Raw genomic sequence first — 23,888 nt, forward strand, 5'->3', positions numbered from 1 at the left:
TGACACTTGTGCTTTAAAGCCTCGACTTCCACCTTGTTTTAAAGCTCAGGACCCCCCCCCCCCCGGTCTTACTTCCTCTGCAGAATTTTAGATCACTTGAAAGCACAGGTGTCAAACTCGCAGCCCTTCAGAGGTTGTGGACTACAGTTCCCATCATCCCCTGCCAGCATCGTGCTGGCAGGGGATGATGGGAACTGTAGTCCATAACATCTGGAGGGCCGTGAGTTTGACACCTGTGCTTTAAAAGCCTCGACTTCCACCTTGTTTTAAAGCTCAGGAAACTCCCCCCCCAAAGGTCTTACTTCCTCTGCAGCCCTTTTAAGGCTTAAACATATAGTGCTTTGGACAAAGCAGTCCCCATAAAGCTATATCTCCAGATAAAGGTGGATCCCAACAGCCCTGCCAGCATGGCCAATTGGCTATGCTGGCAAAGGCTGATGGGAATTGTAGTCCATAACATCAGGAGTGCCAAAGGTTCGCCACCACTGCCATAAAGGAAGGCCCATTTATCCCCCTCCCAGGCTCCCCCAATTCTTCCATTTAAAACCCGGAGACCTCACTGGTGGATTTTCAACATGTGTTAGTAAAATGTACAAACGCCACTGGTCTATTTACAACCAATAAATATGGAAAAATAGTTAAGTTCAGGCGGTGGTGTGGGCTTTTGTTTTTACAAAAAAAAAAAATCTGATGAGATCAGAACACAGGATTGCACCGTTCTTCCGCATCTTCCCCAGAGAGGGCAGAGGCGAGGGAGAGAGAGGTCGGGCAGCCCCACCGAGCAGAGCGCTCCTGCTCTCTCTTTCCCCAACTCCCACCACAGTTTTCACAAAGTCTGTACATAAACAGGTTTCTTTTGCTCCAGTTCCAATCCCCGGCGGGCGACTGAAGAATCCGGCTATAAACAAACGTTTGATCTTTGGTGCTGGGGCCCGAGGGGAAAAGTCCCCCCCACCTTCAAGGGGGGCCAGCCGTTCTGTCCCAGAATCCAGATTCTGGCAGCTAAATCCATACAAGGTGCCTCAACATCTCCTCTCTGCAGGCAACACGCGAGGAGGAGGAGTAGTACGGGCTCAGCGACCCACGGCGGCAAGCGTGGGTTGCGAAGTATAATAACTGTCTCCAGGGGGGATGCTGAATTCATCTGCCCCAAAGCCCAGAACTGGCTCTAGCTCCAGAGCACCCAAGCCGTCCACCTCTGGGCCTCGGCCAGGACTTTCCGCTTTTCCTGGTTGTTGTGGTGTAACAGGAGAGAACACCCACGTCTCTTTGTGGCAGCGGTCTCAGCGGCGCAGACAGAAGGCACCTACGGCGAAGAGGCGGGTTCCAGCTCCCGGCGGCCACGGGTGGAGCGCGGTGCTTGTTGCTCGGGAAGTTGGTTGGTTGGCATAAAAACCCTCCACGTAGAAAAACAGCACGATTCAAGGCGAGAAATGCCTGCCGCCGACCGAGGGACACAGGAGCGAGCTGCGGTCGAGAAGGGCCCCCTTCCGCCCTCCCGGCGGCATCCAGCGTTTCAAGAGTTCTCTTCCTGCCCCCCCGGCCGTGGCAACCCCGAGAAAGGCAAATCTCCAGCAGCTGCTGCTGTCAGGGGCAACAGGCTGAGCCCCACTCCGGCGGATCCAAAAGCCCAGGGTGGAAAAGCAGCCCTGCCCCAGGCCTGGTCCAGGAAGGCCGAGCCCCGGGTTCAGAAGATGCCCTTGGCGATCTTGAGGCCTTTCTGCTTCATCCTGGGCAGGGTGGAGCTGGAGCCGTGTTTAATCTTCACCGCCTTGGAGAAGCCCCGCTTCTTCAGCACAAAGTCGTAATTGGCAGCGGAGTTCATGGCGTAGAAGACGTTGGCGTTGTCTGGGATCTTGAGTTCTAGAAGGGAGAGAACGGACAGAAGAAAGGAAACGTCAGCTCTCGGGGCTGGGCTGGCCAAGAGTTCATGGAACTGCCAAGAAGTAAGGAAGCCGGCCAGTGGCGTAGCGCCCATGGGGAAGGGGGGTGCATGCCCTGGGGCGGGGGCATAATAGGGGTGTTCTGGGGCGGGAGGGCACCGGCACGGCGGGCGCAGGGCACGCACGTGTTCCGGGCGTGGTTCCCTCACTCTGCCCTTGGAAGTCGGCCTAGCCCCTCCGGAGCTCCTTCCGCAATAATGCTGCTCATACGTATCAGGAACATGGTTCCCAGCTAAGTACGCCAAAGTTATTTTAAAAACTGCAATTAGTTTTGTCAAAATGCTCCGTTTCTGAAAAGAGAGGCGCGGGGACTTTGAATCTGGCCCGAAGCCCCAGACCAGAGGTCTGCAACCTGCGGCTCTCCAGATGTTGGACTACAATTCCCATCAGCCCCTGCCACCATGGCTGCAGGCATTCAAGAGACTTTCAGCAGGGAGGCTGTACTGATTTTATTGAAGTTTCTAGAATAAGGAGATAGCAACAAGTCACAAGCATCAACAGAATAAAACAGAGAATATCCCAGGAGTGGCCAACCTATGGTTCATGGACTACAATTCCCATCAGCCCCTCCCAGCATGGCCAATTGCCCATGGTGGCAGGGGCTGATGGGAATTGTAGTCCATGAACATCCAGAGAGCCGCAGGTTGCAGACCCCTGCCCCAGACGGAGCCTGTCTTGAATTCTAACCATGTACAGACAGGGGACAGCTTCTTAGAGGAAGGGCGAAGGCACTCTGTACATGCTCTGTACATACTGCCTAATTTTGGGTGGTGGTTGTTTTTAAAGTGAGCGGGTTTGCCTTAGATTGGCCGAAAAGGAAGACCCGGCACCCTGTCCCAGGAGGATCTGCAAGGAGATTTTGCACTAATAACATTTCCATAGAGGAGAGACTTTTCTTCACAAGCCAAGCAAGCAAAAAAAAAAAAACCCCAGACATTGTGCTCTAGTGCAGGGGTCTGCAACCTGTGGTTCTCCAGATGTTCATGGACTACAAATCCCATCAGCCCCTGCCAGCATGGTTGCAGGTTGCAGACCCCTCTAGTGCCTATGAACGTTGCAGGTCAGGAGACTTTTTGTTTTGCCTCTGATCCACTTGCTCACACAGAGGGTCATGCACACTTCCATTCAGGTTGAACTCCTGCTTCGGACTGCATGACTCCATCTGGCAGGGCCTGGCAACTGGCACGAGGCACGAGGGTGGTGGGGGCCCTTGGAGATGATGTCATCAACAATGTTTTATGTTTTATGGACAGAAGAGAGAACACGTCAACTCTCAGGGCTGGGCTGGCCAAGAGTTCATGGAACTGCCAAGAAGTAAGGAAGCCGGCCAGTGGCGTAGCACCCATAGGACGGGGATTAAAATCATAATTTTATGATTGAAGTCTATAAAATTACGCATGGGGTAGAAAATGTTGACAGAGAGAAATTTCTCTCTCTTTCTCACAATACTAGAACCAGGGGGGATACATTGAAAAGGCTGGGGGGAAGAATTAGGACTAATAAAAGGAAACACTTCTTCACACAATGTGTGGTGTTTGGAATCTGCTGCCACAGGAGGTGGTGATGGCCACTAACCTGGATAGCTTTAAAAAGGGCTTAGACAGATTTATGGAGGAGAAGTCGATTTATGGCTACCAATCTTGATCCTCCTTGATCTGAGATTGCAAATGCCTTAACAGTCCAGTTGCTCGGGAGCAACAGCCGCAGAAGGCCATTGCTTTCACCTCCTGCATGTGAGCTCCCATAGGCACCTGGTGGGCCACTGCGAGTAGCAGAGAGCTGGGCTAGATGGACTCTGGTCTGATCCAGCTGGCTTGTTCTTATGTTCTTATGATGTGCTGATATAACTTCCTGTATGCCTGCAAGCGATGTCAGCAGGTCATCAGAGACACTTTGGCATTTGGGCAAAACTCAATGGTAACCACAGAGTTTTGTCCAAATGCCGGATTATCCTCAGCAACGCACTGACATCATTTCCGGGTGCACAGGGAGTGTCCTCGGCATTTCCTGCCATTTTTTCTCCCGCTGGCCGGCTGAGTGGCGCCCACTAGGGGCAGGGGAACAGCAGGCTTGGCAGGATCTGGGGCCTAGCGCCAAGAGAAGTTTGGGGGGGGGGGGAGTGCAGCAGAGGTGAGGGAGAAAGACAGAAAGGGTCGTGGGAGAGGTGAGAAACCACCTACTGCTTTGACACCACTTGCCACGTTTGGGGCTCCGGGCTGCCCGTACCTCTCTCCTCTGAGATGATCTGGATGAGCTCATAGTCCTCCGTCCGGTCCCCGTCTAGGTTGTGCTTTGCCATGGCCTTCCGGATCACCACCGGCGTCTTGTCCTGGCTGGTCACCTGGAACATTCAGCGCAAAAGTACACATCATCCCGCATCCAAGAGCGAAGCTGCGAGAAGTTTCGGGGTTCCTTAATGCAACAGACGGATTTTGAAAGGCAACACGCCCCGTTAATAGCTTCATTGGAAGCACCAGTGGCTAAGTAGTGGTTAAGAGAAGAAGAAGAAGAGTTTGGATTTATATCCCCCCTTTCTCTCCTGCAGGAGACTCAAAGGGGCTGACAATCTCCTTGCCCTTCCCCCCTCACAACAAACACCCTGTGAGGTGGGTGGGGCTGAGAGAGCTCCGAGAAGCTGTGACTAGCCCAAGGTCACCCAGCTGGCGTGTGTGGGAGTGCCCAGGCTAATCTGAATTCCCCAGAGAAGCCTCCACAGCTCAGGCGGCAGAGCAGGGAATCAAACCCAGTTCCTCCAGATTAGATACACGAGCTCTTAACCTCCTACGCCACTGCTGCTGCAGGTGTACTCTAATCTGGAGGAACCGGGTTTGATTCCCCGCTCTGCCGCATGAGCTGTGGAGGCTTATCTGGTGAATTCAGATCAGCCTGTGCACTCCAACACACGCCAGCTGGGTGACCTTGGGCTAGTCACAGTTCTTCTGAGCTCTCTCAGCTCCACCGACCTCACAGGGTGTTTGTTGTGAGGGGGGAAGGGAAAGGAGTTTGTAAGCCCCTTTGAGTCTCTTTACAGGAGAGAAAGGGGGGGTATAAATCCAACTCTTCTGTGGCCATTTTGTGACTGGAGCCGTCTCCTGCAGTGGCCATTTAGCGGTTGGCTCCGCCTCCTACAGTGGCTATTTTGTGGCTGCGTCCCCTACGCTGTGTAAGAATAAGTCTGCAGGCTCAAAAAGGTTTGGGACCCCTAAATATTTTGTTCACCGCCCTGAGCCCTCCGGGGGAGGGCGGTATATAAACCCAACCAATAAATAAATATATAAACCCAACCAATAATAAATGGGATGAACTGAGGGGTATATAAACCCAACCAATAAATAAATATATAAACCCAACCAATAATAAATGGGATGAACTGAGGGGTATATAAACCCAACCAATAAATAAATAAATATATAAACCCAACCAATAATAAATGGGGTGAACTGAGGGGATGAATATCAGCTGCAGCTCCCCTCTCAGGTCTTGGGGTGCACCAGCCCCGTTCCTTGGCCCCCTGGGGTGCCCCAGCCAGCCTCCCCTCACTCACCAGAATGCTTTTATACATGTTCCCGTTGTCCACCGCCAGGCTGACGCGGATGATGCAGCAGTCGTCCACCTGCTGGTTGTAGAGGGGCAAGGAGAGGGAGGAATAGCTGGAGATGCCCGAGACGGAGCGCTTGTGGGTCCGGGAGGCCGGCACGGGCGTGGAGGAGACAGACGACGAGGAGGCACTGCTGGAACTGGAGCCGATGCCCGACGTGTCCAAGGAGGACAGAGAGGTGGATTCCCAGAACTGCAGGAGGAAGGTGGGGGAGGGGAGACTGAGACTAAGGACACACACAAGCCCTTCGGGGGGAAATGTGTGGGACATCTCCCGGCAGGCCTTTTTAAATACACGACCAACCTGATACAGGCAGCGCTCCTGGGCACCCGCCTGCAGCTAAAATGTAAAACCTAGACCCGGGATCCCCAACACGCCTGCTGACATCTTTCACGGCACCCGCCAGGTGTTTTTGGAAAGTGGGTGGGCCATGTGGGTCTTTTTCTCAGCAGGGCTTCTGATTGGCTACTGGTGGCCTGACTGGCTAGGCCAGTGATGGAGAACCTTTTCGAGACCGAGTGCTCAGATTGCAACCCAAAACCTACTTATTTATCGCAAAGTGCCGACACGGCAATTTAAACTGAATACTGAGGTTTTAGTTTAGAAAAAACAGTTGGCTCCGAGGCGTGCGTTACTCAGGAGTAGGCTTGGTGGTAGTCGGTGGCTTTGCTTTGAAGCAACTGTGCAACTCTTCCAACGGGTGAATCACGACCCTAGGAGGGTTTACTCAGAAGCAAGCCCCATTGCCAGCAACCGAGCTTACTCCCAGGTAAAGGATTGCGCTTCAGTTCTTCGCATGAAAATCAGTGGAGTTTAACAGCGCTTAACAGGGTTACCTACACTGCTTCCCCAAAACCTGGTCTTAGGTTTAATGCTAATAATCGAGCCCAGTGGCCCAGGCCAGCCTAGGTGTTGGGGGGGGGAGGGCGACTCTGTTTGCACGTGCCCACAGAGAGGGCTCTGAGTGCCACCTCTGGCACCCATGCCATAGGTTCGCCACCACTGGGCTAGCCAGTTTTTTAAATGCAGCAGCAACGACCTCCACAACATAAGGATCTCCACTGCATGACTGACAGTAGGCTGTGTACAGGCAAGAAGATATTTTAAACAATACGTTCTCTTTAAAAGGCATCCTGTTAAATACAGCTTCTACCTGACATGTGGAAGTTACTATTAGAGTTAGACCTGACCTCCCTCCTTGCCATTTTGTGGTTGGACCTGCCTCCTGAGGCAGCCATTTTGTGGTTGACTCCGCCTCCTAAAGCAGCCATTTTGTGGTTGCACCCATTGCTGCGTGCCAGAATTTCAAATGTGCCTGCAGGGTCAAAATGGTTGTGAACCGCTGCACTAAAGTTTGGGACACCTGAGTGGGTAATGGCGCTATTGCGGGGAAGTGACCAGACTCAGGAACTTGGTCTGCAAAGTGACCCCCTCACATCCAAATCTACCTTTTCAGAGGGTTGCCTGGAAGATAAAAGGGACGGAGGAGGAACCAGGAGTTTTACCCTGAACTCTTGTGAGGAAAGGCGGGGTTTGTCAAACATGATTGACAAATAACGGGGCAAGATAAATTTCCATCAAGCAGTTTCTCACCACTCCACGGAACACAGTCTTGAGTTTATTTACTTTGTATAGTTCAGGGGTCTGCCACCTGAGGCTCCGGAACCGCATGCGGCTCTTTCAGCCTTATACTGGGGCTCTGCGTTGCCTGGAGGTCGGAGGGTAGCGTTGGCGTGTCCCTCCAGCCCTCCAGAGCAGCGCTGGAAGGAAAGGTGAGTGGAGGGGCCAAACCGGAGGCGGCTCCGTGCATGAGGGTGCCGCTTTTCGCGTCCCCTCCACTCACCTCTCCTTCCAGCACTTCTCTGAAGGGCTGGAGGGACACACCCACGCTGCCCTCCGTCTCCTGGAGGTTGAAGGGTACTGTGGGCAAGTCCCTCCAGAGCAGTCACCACCCCCACTCTGCCATCCTCGCAGCCACCATTTCCCTCTGCCCCACGGAGCAGACGGCTGCCTGCTCCGACGGGCAGAGGGGGTTTCCCTGCCTGGCACTTCGGCCTCCCAGCCCTGGAAGGAAAGGTGAGTGGAGGGGCCGAACCGGAGGTGGCTCCATGTGGCTCCGCCTCTCCGGCTCAGTAGATCTTTGGGGCCATGGAAAACGGGTCCAATTGGCTCTTTGTGTGGTAAAGGTTGCTGACCCCTGCTATATTTAAAGCATTTATTAGCTGCTTTTCTGCCTTGCAGAACTCAAGCACGCTTAAATATAGATATAAATAAAACAACAATTTTAAAAAACACATAAAAGGCCATAATTTGAAATCTCAGAACTGCCAATCAATAAAAACCTAATCAGTCAAAAGCAGCCCCAAGAAAAAACCACCAGCTTTTGACGATTGAAAGTAAGGGGCCCAGTTGCACTATCTTGGGCGGGCTGTTTAATAATTGTAGGGTTGAGCACCCAAAAAGTCTCCTCTCGTGTTCCTACCAAATGAGCTTCTTGGATTGACGGGACAGCCAGGAGGGCCCCTCCCTGTGATCTTTGTTCCTGGGCAGGAACATATAGGAGAGGATGGTCTTTCAGACGCCCTGGTTCCAAGCCATGCAGGGCTTCAAATGGCAAGGCCCACGCCTTAAACTGGGCTCAAGGGGGGATCGACAGCCAGCGTGATTGCTGTCATATTGGGTTCACCCGCTCCAAATGACCGATCTTGACCAGCCACACTGCATTCTGCACCTTAACACAGGAGGAATTCAGATAGGCTCCACCTGCCTCATCTTTGCACCAAGCAGCAGTCTGCTGCCCCCTAGTGGCACTCCCAGGACAGGAAGTCTTGAACCAAGTGGTGGGATCCAAAAATTTTAGTAACAGGTTCCCATCGTGGTGGGATTCAAACAGCGGTGTAGCGCCAATGAAGCTGGGCGGGGCATGACGGGGGCGTGGCTGGGCATTCTGGGGGCGGGGCATTCATAATTTCTCTGTTACTGTAAAAAACTCTTACTGTAAAACAAAAAGTTCCTAATTTCCAGCTGGTATCTTTCTGTCCATCATTTAAACTCATTCTAGGAAGTCCTATCGTCTACTGCCCACAGAAACAACGACTCCTCCTCTAATTGACAGCCTGTCAAATACTTCATACTTTCAAATACTTCATTTTGTTTCTAGAAATCAAAAGACGGATACTTTCCTTAAACAAGGAACTTTACCATATTTCTAAAACATGTTTTTAAAACAGCCCAACGGGGAGAATTATCCCGCTTTCTACCTTCACTAACCAGCCACATAGGAAACAACAGGACTTGATGATTTTTGGACCTAATGGAATTTCTAACGGAAAAGCAGACCCAAGTAGTAACCCCCTATCGGCACACACAAATAATTAGTAACCCGCTCTCGGGAACTGGTGAGAACCTGCTGGATCCCACCTCTGAACTAGGAGCCTGGGCAGCTTGGGTTAGAATCGCCACTTTTACCATGGAAACCCTGGGCCTGTCACGAACTCGGCCACCCTTACAGGGGGGTGGTTGTGAGAACATAGAGCCGGGGGGGGGGGGGGGAATTATTTTCAAAGCCACTTTGAGCCCCCACTGGGGAGAAAAGTGGGAAAAGAATAAGCAAAAGCAGAGGTGAATGTGACTCAAAGAACCCTATCCAGTGGAATTTCTAACGGAAAAGCAGACCCAATTCGTAACCCCCTCTCGGCACACACAAATAATTAGTAACCCACTCTCGGGAACTGGTGAGAACCTGCTGGATGCCACCTCTGGCTGTACCCCTTTTGAGCTACTGCAGCAGCATCCACCCCATGCCCCCCTCCCCCCCCAACAGTAAGTCAACCTCTCCCCCAATGCGGAGCGCACCTGCCACCTGCCCCCCTGGGCGCGAGTGGAGCCCAGCGAGCCGCTGTCTTGTACCTTCTTCTCCTGGCCGTCGGGGGACTCGGGGATGAAGCTGATGTTGATCTCTTCCACGTCAGAGCTGCTAGAGCCGGCAGAGGTGACGCTGACCGAGTCGGCCGTGTCCCCGCTGCACAGGTACGGCCCGCACTTCAGCTGGTCGAATGACTTGGAGTGGGAGCTGCCGCCGGCACAGGGCTCCGTGCTGGGGGCTTGCCGGCTGCAGGAAAACGGCAAAAAGGGCACCGTCAGAGAAGAGGAGGAGAGCTGCTGCACGTGCCCAGCCTACAAGCGCTTCGTTCAGGACATCCTCGGCACCCAAACTGTTCAGGAGGCAAATCCTAGGCACGGCACTCGGCCAGATCGTCTGGCAGGCTCCAGATCCAGATTTCCTGAGTGGCGTATGGCTCAGGTGCTCAGGTGCTCAGGAGAAAAACCCCACCCCGTTCCCATGGCATCGCGTACAGATTCAGCAAACTCTCGGCTTTGACAGTTTGGTTGACCGAAGGAAGTTGCTAGTCCCCACGGTGGCAAAGAGCGGCTTGACAACACCCGAGCATGAAAGCAGAACTCGGATCAGCGTGGATCTGCAATGCTTTCGGGAGCAGCAAGTCAGCAGAGGTGATGTGGCGAAAAGAGCAGAGGACACAATCGATCGATCAATCTGTATTGCGGTCAGAGACCACCAGCATGGGTGAGCAGAGGACACACGACCCTGCTTTCCTTGGCATTTGTTTTTGGGCTGCCTGAGCGCAGAATGGCAGGGCGGCATTTAAACCGAGCACGCCCAGCCACTAGTGATGCACTTGGGAAATCAGCCTGTACCCGGAGTTTGATGCCTCTGCCCTAAGGGTTTCGAGGCAAGAAACGTTCAGAAATAGTTCGCCACTGCCTGCCTCTATGCTGCCACTCTGAACTTCCTTGGGGGTCTCCCATCCAAATACCAACCAGGCCTGAACCTGATTAGCTTCCAAGATCTGTCGAGATCAGGCTAGCCTGGGCCATCTATCCAGGTCAGGGCTTGGGGGGGGCTTAGTTTGATGTAACCATGCATAGGATTCAATAGTTTGTTGTGGCAGAAAGCAACAACATTCCACGGGTACCTTATAAGCTAACTGCATAGATTTCAATAGCAGCTTGTTTTGAATCAGAGCGAACTTCTTCAGTTCACTGTCTAACCCAGGGGTCTGCAACCTGTGACTCTCCAGATGTTCATGGACTACAATTCCCATCAGCCCCTGCCAGCATGGCCAATTGGCTGATGGGAATTGTAGTCCATGAACATCTGGAGAGCCACAGGTTGCAGACCCCTTGTCTTACTCATAATCAGCTCAGCCCCACTGGGAAAAGTGGTGAAGGTGAGCTTGGCTGTGAAATAAGAAGTCTTCTTTGTGGTCTCACATGGGTGACGTTTCTGCAGTGGTCAAGAACGGCTGCTCTGGCTGACCCAGCCCAGCTTGTCCTGAAGCCCAGGTGGACCTCTGGACAGAGAAACCCCAACCCCGGGCCACTCACTCGCTCCAGCGCTTAATGATGCCGGGGTTCTTCTTTGCCTTCAGAGTGTTGCTGGCGGATTCTGATAGAGGCTCGATCTCACAGGAGAGGCTGTAGCTGGAAAGAAAAGAAACAGGAAAGAGGCGGGTTTGGTGATTCCAGGTGCGTCAACCACAACGAAAGTGAGGTAGGTTGATCAATGGTTAGCAAACCAAGCAACCACCTGCATGGCTAATGGCCCCGTCGTAACCAGTGGAATCTTCAATATTCAATAAACAATTGATTAGAATATAAGCTTTTATGCTGTGTTGAACTTTACAACATGAACAATATCCACACAGAAGAAGAAGAAGAAGAAGAAGAAGAAGAAGAAGAAGAAGAAGAAGAAGAAGAAGAAGAAGAAGAAGAAGAAGAAGAAGAAGAAGAGGAGGAGGAGGAGGAGTAGTTTGCATTTATATCCCCCCTTTCTCTCCTGTAGGAGACTCAAAGGGGCTTACAATCTCCTTGCCCTTCCTCCCTCACAACAAACACCTTGTGAGGTAGGTGGGGCTGAGAGAGCTCTGAGAAGCTGTGACTAGCCCAAGGTCACCCAGCTGGCGTGTGTTGGGAGTGTACAGGCTAATCTGAATTCCCCAGATAAGCCTCCACAGCTCAGGCGGCAGAGCGGAGAATCAAACCTGGTTCCTCCAGATTAGATACACGAGCTCTTAACCTCCTACGCCACAGCCTTATTACTATGTGATAATTTACACACAAAGATACCTAAACCAAAGGGCTCACAACAACATAAACAATACGCCCACGGGCTGTCACTCCCCAGTTGATGAATGATTTCGCAAAACCTTCACGGTGGCCGGTTGTCTGGTGTAATATTATTTATTGTCTAAACGCATTTCAGAAACCACATAATAACGTTTCAAAGTGAATGGAATGAAACCTACTTGAAATTTTCCAAAAAAATAAAAAATCTCCTTTCCCAAAAGGACTACAAAAAAAAATCCTTAAAGTTCTTTTATGCACGGCTGTATAAGAGCCGGCTCTGCAGGGTAGAGACTCGGGCCTGATGCACCGTTCAAATCTCAGTACCTTCTACTGAAACCTCCAAGAGGGGCCTGCTGGTCTCCTAAAAATTAAGCTGATCTCCAGATCTCTGCTGGAGAAAATAGCTGCTTTGGAGAGGGGACTTTATGGCATTATAGCCCACTGAGATCCCTCCCCAATCAGCAGTGGCATAGGAGCAGGTGCACTCTAATCTGGAGGAACCAAGTTCAATTCCCCACTCTGCCATCTTATCTGGGGAATTCAGAGTAGCCTGTGCACTCCAACAGATGCCATCTGGGTGACCTTGGGCTAGTACACAGGCTGAAGAAGACGTGGGACGAGGTGTCACGGTGAGTCGAGCAGGAGGGATCCCCCTTGAGTATGACCCACCCCTGAGTCTTCAGTGCAGACCCCTTTTTTTGCCTTGGAGGGACTGCACCCACTGTCGGCAGCAGGGGCGTAGTGGTTAAGAGCAGGTGCACTCTAATCTGGAGGAACCGGGTTTGATTCCCCGCTCTGCTGCCTGAGCCGTGGAGGCTTATCTGGGGAATTCAGATTAGCCCGTGCACTCCCACACACGCCAGCTGGGTGACCTTGGGCTAGTCACAGTTCTTTGGAGCTCTCTCAGCCCCACCCACCTCACAGGGCGTTTGTTGTGAGGAGGGAAGGGAAAGGAGGTTGTAAGTCTCCTCTGAGTCTCCTTACAGGAGAGAAAGGGGGGATATAAATCAGTGGTGGTATTCAAAAAAGTTAACACCCGGTTACGGTGGTGAGATTCAAATAATTTAAGAACTGATTGTTTACAAGCACCATTTTAAACAACCGGTTCTGCCGAAGTGGTGCGAACCTGCTGAATCCCACCACTGATGTAAATCCAACTCTTCTCTTCTCTTCAAAACTCCCCCAAATCTCCAGGGATTTCTCAACCTGGTGTTGGCAACCCTACTCGGTGCTGGGTGCGGGCTAAACAAAAAAAACCCCTTGTGGATTCTACTTAGCTGTTCCACAAGAGCAAAACCCCATCTCTCCTTTTGCTTGAAAAGCAGCAATTAAGATTCTAGCTCTCAGGGAGGTGCAGAACCGCGAAAATGAACGGAAGGTTTGCAGGAGCTCACCTTTCTGCCTCCGTGAGCCGGTCAATGCTGTGGAACCACCCGACAAAGCGGTCCTCTTGCGTGAAGCTGTAGTTGTTGCAGGCTGACTGGAGCAGTTTTATTTGAGCGATGACTTCGAATTCCTGCAGGGAGCAGAGAGGGTGAGGCCTCGCTCCATTTCCTAGCGCTTTCCCAACCTCCACGCTCAGTTGCGGGCAATCCTCACAACCGCAGCTGCGCTGAGCCCGGCCCGCAAAGCTAGACCCTGAGCATCTTCCACCCCCTCTTGCCAACTTTGGGTTAACTGAGATAGTTACAGAGGGTAGCCGTGCTGGTCTGTAGCAGAACAGCCAGACTGGCATCCAGATTTTTGGGGTGTGAGCTTTCAGGAGTCTGCCAAAGGGAGCTTTGATTCCCAAAAGCTCACTCTGAAAATCTGATCAGTTTCTAAGGTGCCGCTGCACTCCAAACCACATAGTCCAGGGGTCTGCAACCTGCAGCTCTCCAGATGTTCATGGACTACAAATCCCATCAGCCCCTGCCAGCATGGCCAATTGGGCCTGCAACCTGCGGCTCTCCAGATGTTCATGGACTACAAATCCCATCAGCCCCTCCCACCATGGCCAATTGGGTCTGCAACCTGTGGCTCTCCAGATGTTCATGGACTACAAATCCCAGCAGCCCCTGCCAGCATGGCCAAGAATGCAGCCAGCCCACAGTTCTTTTGCTGGCAAAGCAGCAGCCCTTTTATAAGGAGTTTGCAAATTCAGTCCAAATTCAGTCCAGATTTTTTAGCTCCTTTCCTTGAAGGGGCCAGGAAGAGACTACTGACGTTTTAACCATCAGATCCAAACACGGCCTGTTAGCCATGGCTTGTGATCTCTCAGAGGCTGACAACTGTTCCTCGACTCTGCAGAGCAGGACAGATGGCCAAACCGACCAACTGCTGGTGACTCCGTAAGCAAAACGTTGACACACCCTTGAAAGGTGAGACCCAGACCTCCATTTTGGAGAATCAGTTTGTCTCACAAGAGGGAAAGGACCTCCGCCCCAAATCATTCCCTCTTTCCAGACTCTATGCTCAGCACACGCAAAATGCAAAGCCAAATCCAGAGGCCAGCTTTTGTTCATTAAAAAAACCTCCAGAAAGCAGGCTGCTGGGTTTCAGTGAAACACCCTCACCTTTCTCCTTTTCTCAAAGTTGATCAGGCCTCCCTGAAAGAAGAAAAAACAGGTCATTACAAACTGCCTGCCAACCTGGTAATTGGCAGGTATCTAACACAAGGGAAAGTTCACGCTAAATATTCAACTGGACATGCTAGTTTGCTTTACAATAGCTGCAGAAGGTAGCAATTGGAAACTGAACAGAAGGGCTTAAGAAAATTGTTTTGCAGTAGTTAACAAGGTGTTGTTTTTTTAAAAGCAGGGCAGTAACTTAAGCAACCATGCAGAAGGAATGGGTAACAGACGGTCGTGGGTTTCCTGGGCTGTGAGGCTGCAGTCTGATAAGTTTTATCTCCAGCAGTGGCGTAGTGGTGAAGAGCAGGTGTACTCTAATCTGGAAGAACCGGGTTTGATTCCCCGATCTGCTGCCTGAGCTGTGGAGGCTTATCTGGGGAATTCAGACTAGCCTGTACACTCCAACACACGCCAGCTGGGTGACCTTGGGCTAGTCACAGTTCTTCTGAGCTCTCTCAGCCCCACCTACCTCACAGGGTGTTTGTTGGGGGAGGGAAGGCAAAGGAGATTGTCAGCCCCTTTGAGTCTCCTCTAGGAGAGAAAGGAGGGATATAAACCCAACTCCTCCTCCTCCTCCTCCTCCTCCTCCTCCTCTTCTTCTTCTGTTTCATCTGCAACCATGGCTAGCCTCTTCAAACACAGTCCATGGTAAGATGCGTTTCTCTTCATGGTGCAGGAGTGTACCATGGAGAGAAACACATCTTACTGTGACTTGCCTCTACCAGATCATGACCACACAGCCTGGAAAACCCACAGCGATCAGCTGATTCTGACCATGGAAGACTTCAGCAATACACTGAATGGGTAATACCTAAAGGGAAACAGAACTTTTGTGTTTCAGATCTTTTCAGTGGGCCAAGGTACTTCTATCTGAGCTTAGCAGGCCTTCGCCATCCTGCCAGTTGACCTTTGACCGGACCAAACAAGTGGGTAAACCCCAGAGGTGGCTCCCAACAATTGCAAGGAATAGCAATTGCACCAAGTGCCATGAAGGCAAAGCAGAAACAATATAAACATGGAAAATCCTGTGGTCTTGTTTGTACATTATCAGCACTGGCCTATTCACTTGTATTATTGTGCACTCAAGACTACTTAGTCCAGTGATTTCAGTACAGAGGCTAATTTCGATGGCTACATTTTAAAACTTTGTATTTGAAGTGCCCTGCAAAATAAATTGACTTATTCTGTTTAATACATTTGTATACTTTTCCCTGCTCAACCTTCAAGGTACCTAATTCAGTCTTTGGATTGCTCGCCCCATTTTGGGAGGGAGTTTCCCTACACCAGTGGTGGCAAACCTTTGGCACTCCAGATGTTATGGACTACAATTCCCATCAGCCCCTGCCAGCATGGCCATGCTGGCAGGGGCTGATGGGAATTGTAGTCCATAACATCTGGAGTGCCAAAGGTTCGCCACCATGGCCCTACACCAATAATTTTACGTGAGTGCAGAAGGATTGATAAAAAACAGGGTTAACAGAGGCAGCGTTGAGGTTAGGGCAGGTGGTGCTTACGTCTAAGTAGTCCTTCATGGCTGTGTCCAGCATCACTAAGTCCGTGAGGAAGGTGCCCAGGTACGGGATGGTGCCTTGCATGACCCCCTATAAAAGGAGAAGGAGGGTTAAGATCAGAGAGAAAAGCACTGTGGCCAGATGGTCCCAACGTGGCCAGAGGGGGAAAAGTCGAAGCACAAGGCTCAGCGTGCACAAGTCCCACGTTTGATCTCCACCCTCCCCCGTAAAAAGGTGTTTGGGGCAGCAGGGTTGGGAAAGAACATCTGGCTAAAACAGTGGTGGGATCCAAAAATTTTAGTAACAGGTTCCCATGGTGGTGGGATTCAAACAGTGGCGTAGCGCCAATGGGGCTGGGCTGGGCACGACGGGGGCATGGCCAGGCATTCCGGGGGCAGGGCATTGCTGGGCAGGGCTGTGGCAAGGATGCAGCCACTGCGCCAGTCCTTGGGCGGGAAATGAATGCATGCAGGTGCAGGCTGCTACGCACACCGGTCTACCTCCTGCTAGACTGCTTCCAGTTCTGCGCGCTACTGCGGAGAGGAGGGACGTAACTAAGGCAAAAATCACGTGGCAAAATCACCAATTAGTAACCCCCTCTCAGCACACGCAAATAATTAGTAACCTACTCTTGGGAACCTGTGAGAACCTGCTGGATCCCACCTCTGGGCTAAAGCCTAGGCAAGGAATTCCGAGTTAGACAAATAGTCCTAAGAGATTGCGGGGGGAGGGGGGGCACAGATCAGCGGCTTTGCATGCAAAAGGTCTCAGGGCCCACTGCTGGTACCAAGCCCACTGTAAAGGACTGTTAGGCACAGGGTTAACCAATCCCCTTGTGCTGGCTGGCCGGCCGGCCGGGGAGAGTATCTTGCATTGGCTGGATCTCTGGGTCTGCCTCGGGAAAAGGGGCGTTCCTGAGGGCTCACCATCTCTCGCTGCTGCTGCTGACGCTTCTGAGCCCTCTTGGGGTTGATCTCAAGCGTGGCAAACTTAGAGGTCCCCTCCTGGATTGCCAGAGAAGAAAACAAAAGATCAGGAAACACGGAAGGCAGGTTTAGATGTACTCTGCTGCGCCTGCGACTGATAAAGCGTGAAACCCACGGGTGGCGGGTGGTCAATTGGCCATGCTGGCAGGGGCTGATGGGAATTGTAGTCCATAACATCTGGAGTGCCAAAGGTTCGCCACCACGGTTGTAGGTGATCAAGCAAACTCTCCCTTGATCCAGGGGAGAACCCAGAAAGGCGGGATTGCCAAAGCGGGGGAAAGGCCCAAACCTCTCGCTGCACTTGAAAATCCCGACTCATTCGCCTCCCCACCCCCGCAAACTGGTCCGGCCACTGCTTTGTCCTTGTATTGGCAGTACCCACTCATTGCACGAAGGGTGCCAGTTTACCCACAAGACTTTAAATTCAGGGCACAGCCTGCCAAACCTTAAACAAAGACATTCGGTGGTGGAGGTGGGCGCCCCAGCTTTCCCCAGAGAAACAATAACAACAAAAATATCCCACTAATGGTGCCCACTTCCATGTAGCCCAGTGGCATAGCGCCCATGGGGAGGAGGAGGAGGAGGAGGAGGAAGAGGAAGAAGCAGAAGCAGAAGAAGAAGAGGAGGAGGAGGGGTAGTTTGGATTTATATCCCCCCTTTCTCTCCTGTAAGGAGATCCAAAGGGGCTTACAATCTCCTTGCCCTTCCCCCTTCACAACAAACACTCTGTAAAGTAGGTGGGGCTGAGAGAGCTCAGAAGAACTGTGACTAGCCAATGGTCACCCAGCTGGCGTGTGTGGGAGTGCACAGGCTAATCTGAATTCCCCAGATAAGCCTCCACAGCTCAGGCGGCAGAGCTGGGAATCAAACCCGGTTCCTCCAGATTAGACAGACGAGCTCTTAACCTCCTATGCCACTGCTGGAATGGGAGGAAGGGGTTGCAACGCCCAGGGCTCGCGCTGGTGTGGGGGCATGGCTGGGGCATGGAGGGGGCGGAGGGGGCGGCACCGAGGCTGGGGCGCTCACATGCCTCAGACGCAGTTCCCCCTCGCTCTGCCCCTGATGCAGCTTCGCAGGTCTACTGTGGCCTACACCTTTAAAATAAACCCTTGTCTCGCTCAGCTGCTGCCCTCCGGGGGAAGCAACTGTAGATTCTGGAAGGGAGAACCCACCTAAGCTAAGAAGAAAGAGGGGCCGCAGTACCCACACGGTGGTGGAAAGCGCTGTCAAGTTGCAGACAAATTGCGATGACTACGCAGGATTTTCAAAGTTAGAGATGTTCAGTGATGCACATCGGGGCAAAAAATCCAAACTTCACATACACGCTACAGGGGTCAGTGCTATCAGTCACAGACCAGGAAAGGGATTTGGGCGTCTTAGTTGATAGTTCCATGGGAATGTCAACTCAATGCATGGCAGCTGAGAAAAAGGCAAACTCTACGCTGGGGATCATTAGGAAAGGAACTGATAATAAAACAGCAAAGAATTGTCATGCCCTTATATAAAGCAGTGGTGCGACCGCACTTGGAGTCCTGTGTTCAGTTCTGGTCGCCGCATCTCAAAAAGGATATCGAAGAGATAGAAAAAGTGCAGAGAAGGGCAACGAGGATGATTGAGGGACTGGAGCACCTTCCTTATGAGGAGAGGCTGCAGCGTTTGGGACTCTTTAGTTTGGAGAGGAGACGGCTGAGGCGGGATAGGATTGAAGTCTATAAAATTATGCATGGGGTAGAAATTGTTGACAGAGAGAAATTTTTCTCTCTTTCTCACAATACTAGAACCGGGGGCATACATTGAAAATGCTGGGGGGAAGAATTAGGACTAATAAAAGGAAACACTTCTTCACGCAACGTGTGATTGGTGTTTGGAATATGCTGCCACAGGAGGTGGTGATGGCCACTAACCTGGATAGCTTTAAAAGGCGCTTGGACAGATTTATGGAGGAGAAGTTGATTTATGGCTACCAATTTTTTTTTTTATTTTACTAAGATATTTTATTGAATTTATATGAGGAATAAGAGGAGAAATTATAAGCATATAAGGAAGGGGAAAAAAACAGTGTATATATATATACAATAGTACACTAAAGTACAGAAATCAATATATGGTTTTTTGTTCCTTCACAAAGTACATAATTGCGGGTAGTTATTCCATAATCAATAAGTATATCAAAAACAATTTAGTCAAGGTTTGTATGTGGAATTACCCATTGTACCTCCCCTCTTATCCCTTCCCCTTATTACCCCCCTCCCCATGCTCCCACCCTTCCCTCCCCTGGCTTCCACTCCAGCTTTCACATTTGTAAAAAGCGCGCGATTGAATTCATTTTGTCTAACATGCTATAGAGTTAAAATTCTTACAATAATAGTAACCTTAGGTTAATTTCTACGACTTAAAAAAGAAAATTAAATTCTATTCCTTCTAATTAGCATTTAAACGAAAAACTGAAACGTAATCTGACCAAGGCTGCCAGATTTGTTGATAGAATTCTGGTGATCGGTTATTTATTAAAAAGGAAAGTTTATCCATTTTGTGGGACTGCTGCATCTTGATCATCCATTCGTTTGTCTTTGGTATCACTGCAGACTTCCAGTACCTTGCTAAAACGATTCTCGCTGCTGAAATCATATGAAATAAAAGGTGTTTAATTTTTTCAGGTATTCTCTCTTTCATTAGTGCAGGTCCTAATAGGTAGGTGGCCTCAGTTTTCCTAAAGTTGATTTTTATTATTCTAGTTATATGGGTATGGATTTCTCCCCAATACCTTTTGACTTCTTTACATGTCCACCAAACATGTTGAAATGTTCCCACGGTCTGCCCACATTTCCAGCAGTGTGGTGGTATTTGGGTATTCATTTTATGCAATACATTCGGTGTGAGGTAAGTTCTGTAATACATTTTAATGCTGTTTTCCCAAATAGCTGAGTTTGGTGAGTATTTATAAATTTCTTTATAGAATCTTCCCCACTGTTCTAACTTAATAGTTTCTTTTATATTTTCTGCCCATCGCACCATATTTGGTTTCACTTCCTCCTGTTCTGTATATTGTTTTAATAGTATCTTATAGATAGTACTCACGTTTTTTTTATCTGGACCTATTAATGCCTTATCTATTTCTGATTTCTGTTTATTAATACCCCATTTTTGAATATCTGATTTGAAGTAGCTTTCAATCTGGCAATAAGTATACCAGTGGCATTGTTGATTTTCCCAAATAATCTGTTCCCTTTTTTTTAATATAGGTTTGTCATTGTTCCACAAGATTATGTCTTGGTACCTTGGCCAAACATCTGTTGTCGCTCTAGTACCACCAAATTGTGATTCCAGTCTGGATACCCAGGTTGGAAGCTTGTTATAAAATATATTTCTGTATCTATTCCAAATCTTGATCAACGTATATCGAATAAAGTGGTTTTTAATGACTTTGTCAATTGTGGTGGTTTTTTCTTTGTTCGGCCATAGGTACGCATGCCAGCCTTTGGGCAGATTATATCCTTCAAGTTCTAGCAGCTTATGATTTTCCAGTTTAGCCCATTCCTTAACCCAACCCAGTGCTGCTGCGTCGTGGTAGATCTGTAGGTCTGGCACAGCTAGACCCCCTTGGTTCTTGTGTTGTATAAGATCTTTATATCGGACTCTGGGCTTTTTTCCCTCCCATATAAATTTATTTATTTCTTTCCTCCATAATGTAAAGTTAGATTTAGCTAGCATCAAAGGAATGTTCAAAAAAAGAAACATGAATTTAGGAAGAATATTCATTTTAATTATGCTTATTCTACCTAGTAGTGAGGTTTGTTTTCCTGTCCAGTCCTGTAGTTTACTATGGACCGATGACCATAGTTGATCATAATTATTTTTTACTAGGTTTTTATTATTATCTTCAAGGTAGATTCCCAAATATTTTATTTTATTTTCTACTTCTATATTTGTTATTTCTTGAAGTTTTCTTTTTTCTTTTTTTGTTAAGTTGAATGCTAGCATCTTAGTTTTGTGAATATTAATTTTTAATCCTGCCAGAGCCCCGTAACGTTCTATGACCTCTAGGACTTTGTTACAATTTGTAATTGGGTCTTCGATAAAAAGGACTAAGTCGTCTGCAAACGCCAAAATTTTAAAGGAATATTTTTTTATTTTTATACCTTTAAAAAAGTTCTGTTTTATGATGTCTCTTATTAATATCTCTAACGTATTTATAAATAACAGGGGTGATATTGGACATCCCTGCCTTGTCCCTTTTTCGATCTTGAATTTTTTGGAATAGCTTCCGTTTATTTTAATTGCAGCCTCTTGATGTTTATATATTTCGCTAATGGCATTGTATAACTGATCTTGTATTCCCATTTTTCTTAATACGGCCAACATATGGCTACCAATTTTGATCCTCCTTGATCTGAGGTTGCAAATGCCTTAACAGTCCAGGTGCTCAGGAGCAGCAGCAGTAGAAGGTCATTGCTTTCACATCCTGAACGTGAGCTCCCAAAGGCACCTGGTGGGCCACTGCGAGTAGCAGAGAGCTGGACTAGATGGACTCTGGTCTGATCCAGCAGGCTTGTTCTTATGTTCTTATGTTCTTAGAGTTGCTCTGACGTTGCCCATCTCTGTGCAGCGACTCTGGATTTCCTGGGTGTTCTCCCATGCAAATATTTACCAGTGCTGACCCGGCTTAGCAGCCGAGATTGGTCTAGCCCGGGCCATGCAGGTCACCGGCACGTCAGCCGGTTTAAGCGCCCACATATAGCTCCCAGGTGTCGTTTCTTTAAAGGGCCCGAGGAAGAATTGTACAGAAAGGGAGACCTGCCAAACTCCACGGTTGTGACGTGGGTTTCAAAGCAAGCAACGCAGTCAGGAGGGAGCTTGGGAAATTCACCGCCGCCAGCTGCTCCCTCTGCTGCACGAGATAAGGGAAGGGAATCCCTCTGTGGCAGGCCAGATCTCCCTGGGCGTTCCCTTCCATCGCTTATCTCCCGCCCTCGTGGGGGATTCCTGGGCTGCCGGGGCTTGGAGCCGCCCAAGCCTCTGAAACTAAGCAGGCAGGCAGGCCAGCTGTCAGCGCTCAGCCCGGCCTGCTTGGCACAGGAGACTGAAAGGGGAAACCGGCCATTCCTCAACCGTGAAGCACATTCTTGGGATCCAGGGGAGTGGGGAAGGGAGCGTGCGCGTGCGCGTGTCACCACCAACAAACACAGCTCAACATTCCAGAATATGTAGCAATGTGGTGTAGCAGAAGAAAAGAATTTGGATTCATCCCCTGGTTTTCTCCACCGTGAGGAGGAGGAGGAGGAGGAGGAGGAGGAGGAGGAGGAGGAGGAGGAGGAGGAGGAGGAAGAAGAAGAAGAAGAAGAAGAAGAAGAAGAAGAAGAAGAAGAAGAAGAAGAAGAAGAAGAAGAAGAAGAAGAAGAAGAAGAAGAAATAGAGGAGGAGGAGGAGGAGGAGGAGGAGGAGTTTGGATTAATATCCCCCCTTTCCCTCCATTCCTGTGGCAGTTTTTTTTATAACGTGTGTGGGGATAGACGGAACATGGCCGTAGAACAGTAGCCAATTGGAACGGAGCGGCGAAGAGGCACAGGAAGATTCCGCCCTCCGAGCTGGGATCAAGCTGGTTGCAGTGGGGAACAACAATGGCTTCGACCTAGGTCAGTACCCTTCTCAGGGAACTGGGTCGAACCTATTTTACTCGTGTGCGGAATCGCCCTCAGTGCACTTGCTCTTAACCATGAACGGTTAAGAGTGTTGACGGGAACTGGGAAACCTGGGTTTGAGTCCTCACTCGCCCACGGAAACTTGCTGGGTGACGCTGGGCTATTCACATGCTCTCCACGAAGCCGACTTCACAGGGTTGTTGTGAGAATAAACTACAGGAAAGGAGGTTGTAAGATGCTTGCAGCCCTCACTGGGGAGAAAGCCAAAGGTAGTCCCCTGCACAAGCACTGGGTCCTCACTGTCCCATGGGGTGACAACACATCGTGCTGTTCACTGGGCAGACTTTGTTTACAGAGCAGTTTGCCACTGCCTTCCCCCGTCATCTACACTCTACCTCCAGCAAGTTGGGCATAAATGAGGTACAGAATTAATAATTAAGCAGGACACACCCGCTCACACACCATTTATTATCCCAGGTAGTGTGAGCGGCAGGTTTTTTGACCTATTGGACGCTGAGAGCTGACCCAGCTGTCGATACCTCTTACCTTTTTATTTTTTAATTTTATTAAAAAGATGAAATTAATAACAATACAACAAAAACCATTAAACCACAAACGGTCAAGAAATAAAGGGTAACGGGGAAGAAAGGTGCGTAAAAGAAACAAAAAAGGTGTACAACAAAAATTATGACTACTTAAAAAATTTTCGTGCATCTTGTATTGTTCTCTATAATGCATTGTTGCATTATAGCTCGGCTTCCTAGTTTCACGAGGAATACATTACAACATGCAGTTTGTCTATTTTATAACATAGAACAAATTAAAGGTATAATATTTCTGTCTTTTATAACAAAATAGATCTACTCTAAGTGATATTTTGCTGATCCTCAGCGTCTAATAGTACTAATGTTATTGTTCTGTTCTTACCTTGATGAGGAGTTCCCGGCTCAACGAATGGTTATTCTCGTCCGAAAAGATTTCTGACAGTTCGTGGAAAGTGCGGAAGCTCTCCCTGTTCGGGGCGGAAGGACAGGCACAAAACTCAGCATTGACAGAGGCAAAAGAGGGTTTCAGCTTTTTGTCCAGGATCTCAACTACCACTCGGCTTTGGCGGGCTGCTATTAATCTCCCAAAACTGTAGACCAATTGGCCATGCTGGCAGGGGCTGATGGGATTTGCAGTCCATGGACATCTGGAGAGCCGCAGGTTGCAGACCTCTGCTGTAGACCGAGGGTGTCAAATGTGCAGCTTGGGGGCTTATCAGGCCCATCTTGAGGGGGCTTATCAGGCCCACAAGCCAGCTGAGGCAACCCCTGCAACCGATCCCTATCCCAGAGAAGGAGCAAGGGGGGAAATTACCTCAGCTGGCTCGTGGGCCTAAGCCCTCTCAAGCCAACCCCCCCACCCCACCCTGCTGTGGGCTTGCCAATCCAGGCACATCTCACTCCAGTG

At 49.8% G+C, this 23,888-nt stretch overlaps 1 protein-coding gene across 1 annotated transcript in view; it reads right to left on the minus strand.

Moving 5' to 3' along the window:
- Positions 1 to 496: 496 nt before the first annotated feature.
- Positions 497 to 23,888, minus strand: part of RALGDS (ral guanine nucleotide dissociation stimulator) — a gene marked incomplete at its 5' end in the record, with an annotated part of 29,209 nt that continues 5,817 nt past the window's right edge. The window contains 10 exons of the mRNA XM_048512161.1: positions 497 to 1,863; positions 4,170 to 4,284; positions 5,488 to 5,733; positions 9,397 to 9,652; positions 10,948 to 11,043; positions 13,083 to 13,204; positions 14,244 to 14,276; positions 15,815 to 15,901; positions 16,738 to 16,815; positions 23,364 to 23,448. Coding sequence (XP_048368118.1) covers positions 1,688 to 1,863; positions 4,170 to 4,284; positions 5,488 to 5,733; positions 9,397 to 9,652; positions 10,948 to 11,043; positions 13,083 to 13,204; positions 14,244 to 14,276; positions 15,815 to 15,901; positions 16,738 to 16,815; positions 23,364 to 23,448 — 1,294 coding nt within the window. The remainder of the gene's footprint in view (positions 1,864 to 4,169; positions 4,285 to 5,487; positions 5,734 to 9,396; positions 9,653 to 10,947; positions 11,044 to 13,082; positions 13,205 to 14,243; positions 14,277 to 15,814; positions 15,902 to 16,737; positions 16,816 to 23,363; positions 23,449 to 23,888) is intronic.

This window comes from Sphaerodactylus townsendi, linkage group LG12 (genome assembly GCF_021028975.2).
Source record: "Sphaerodactylus townsendi isolate TG3544 linkage group LG12, MPM_Stown_v2.3, whole genome shotgun sequence".
Classification (NCBI taxonomy): domain Eukaryota; kingdom Metazoa; phylum Chordata; class Lepidosauria; order Squamata; family Sphaerodactylidae; genus Sphaerodactylus; species Sphaerodactylus townsendi.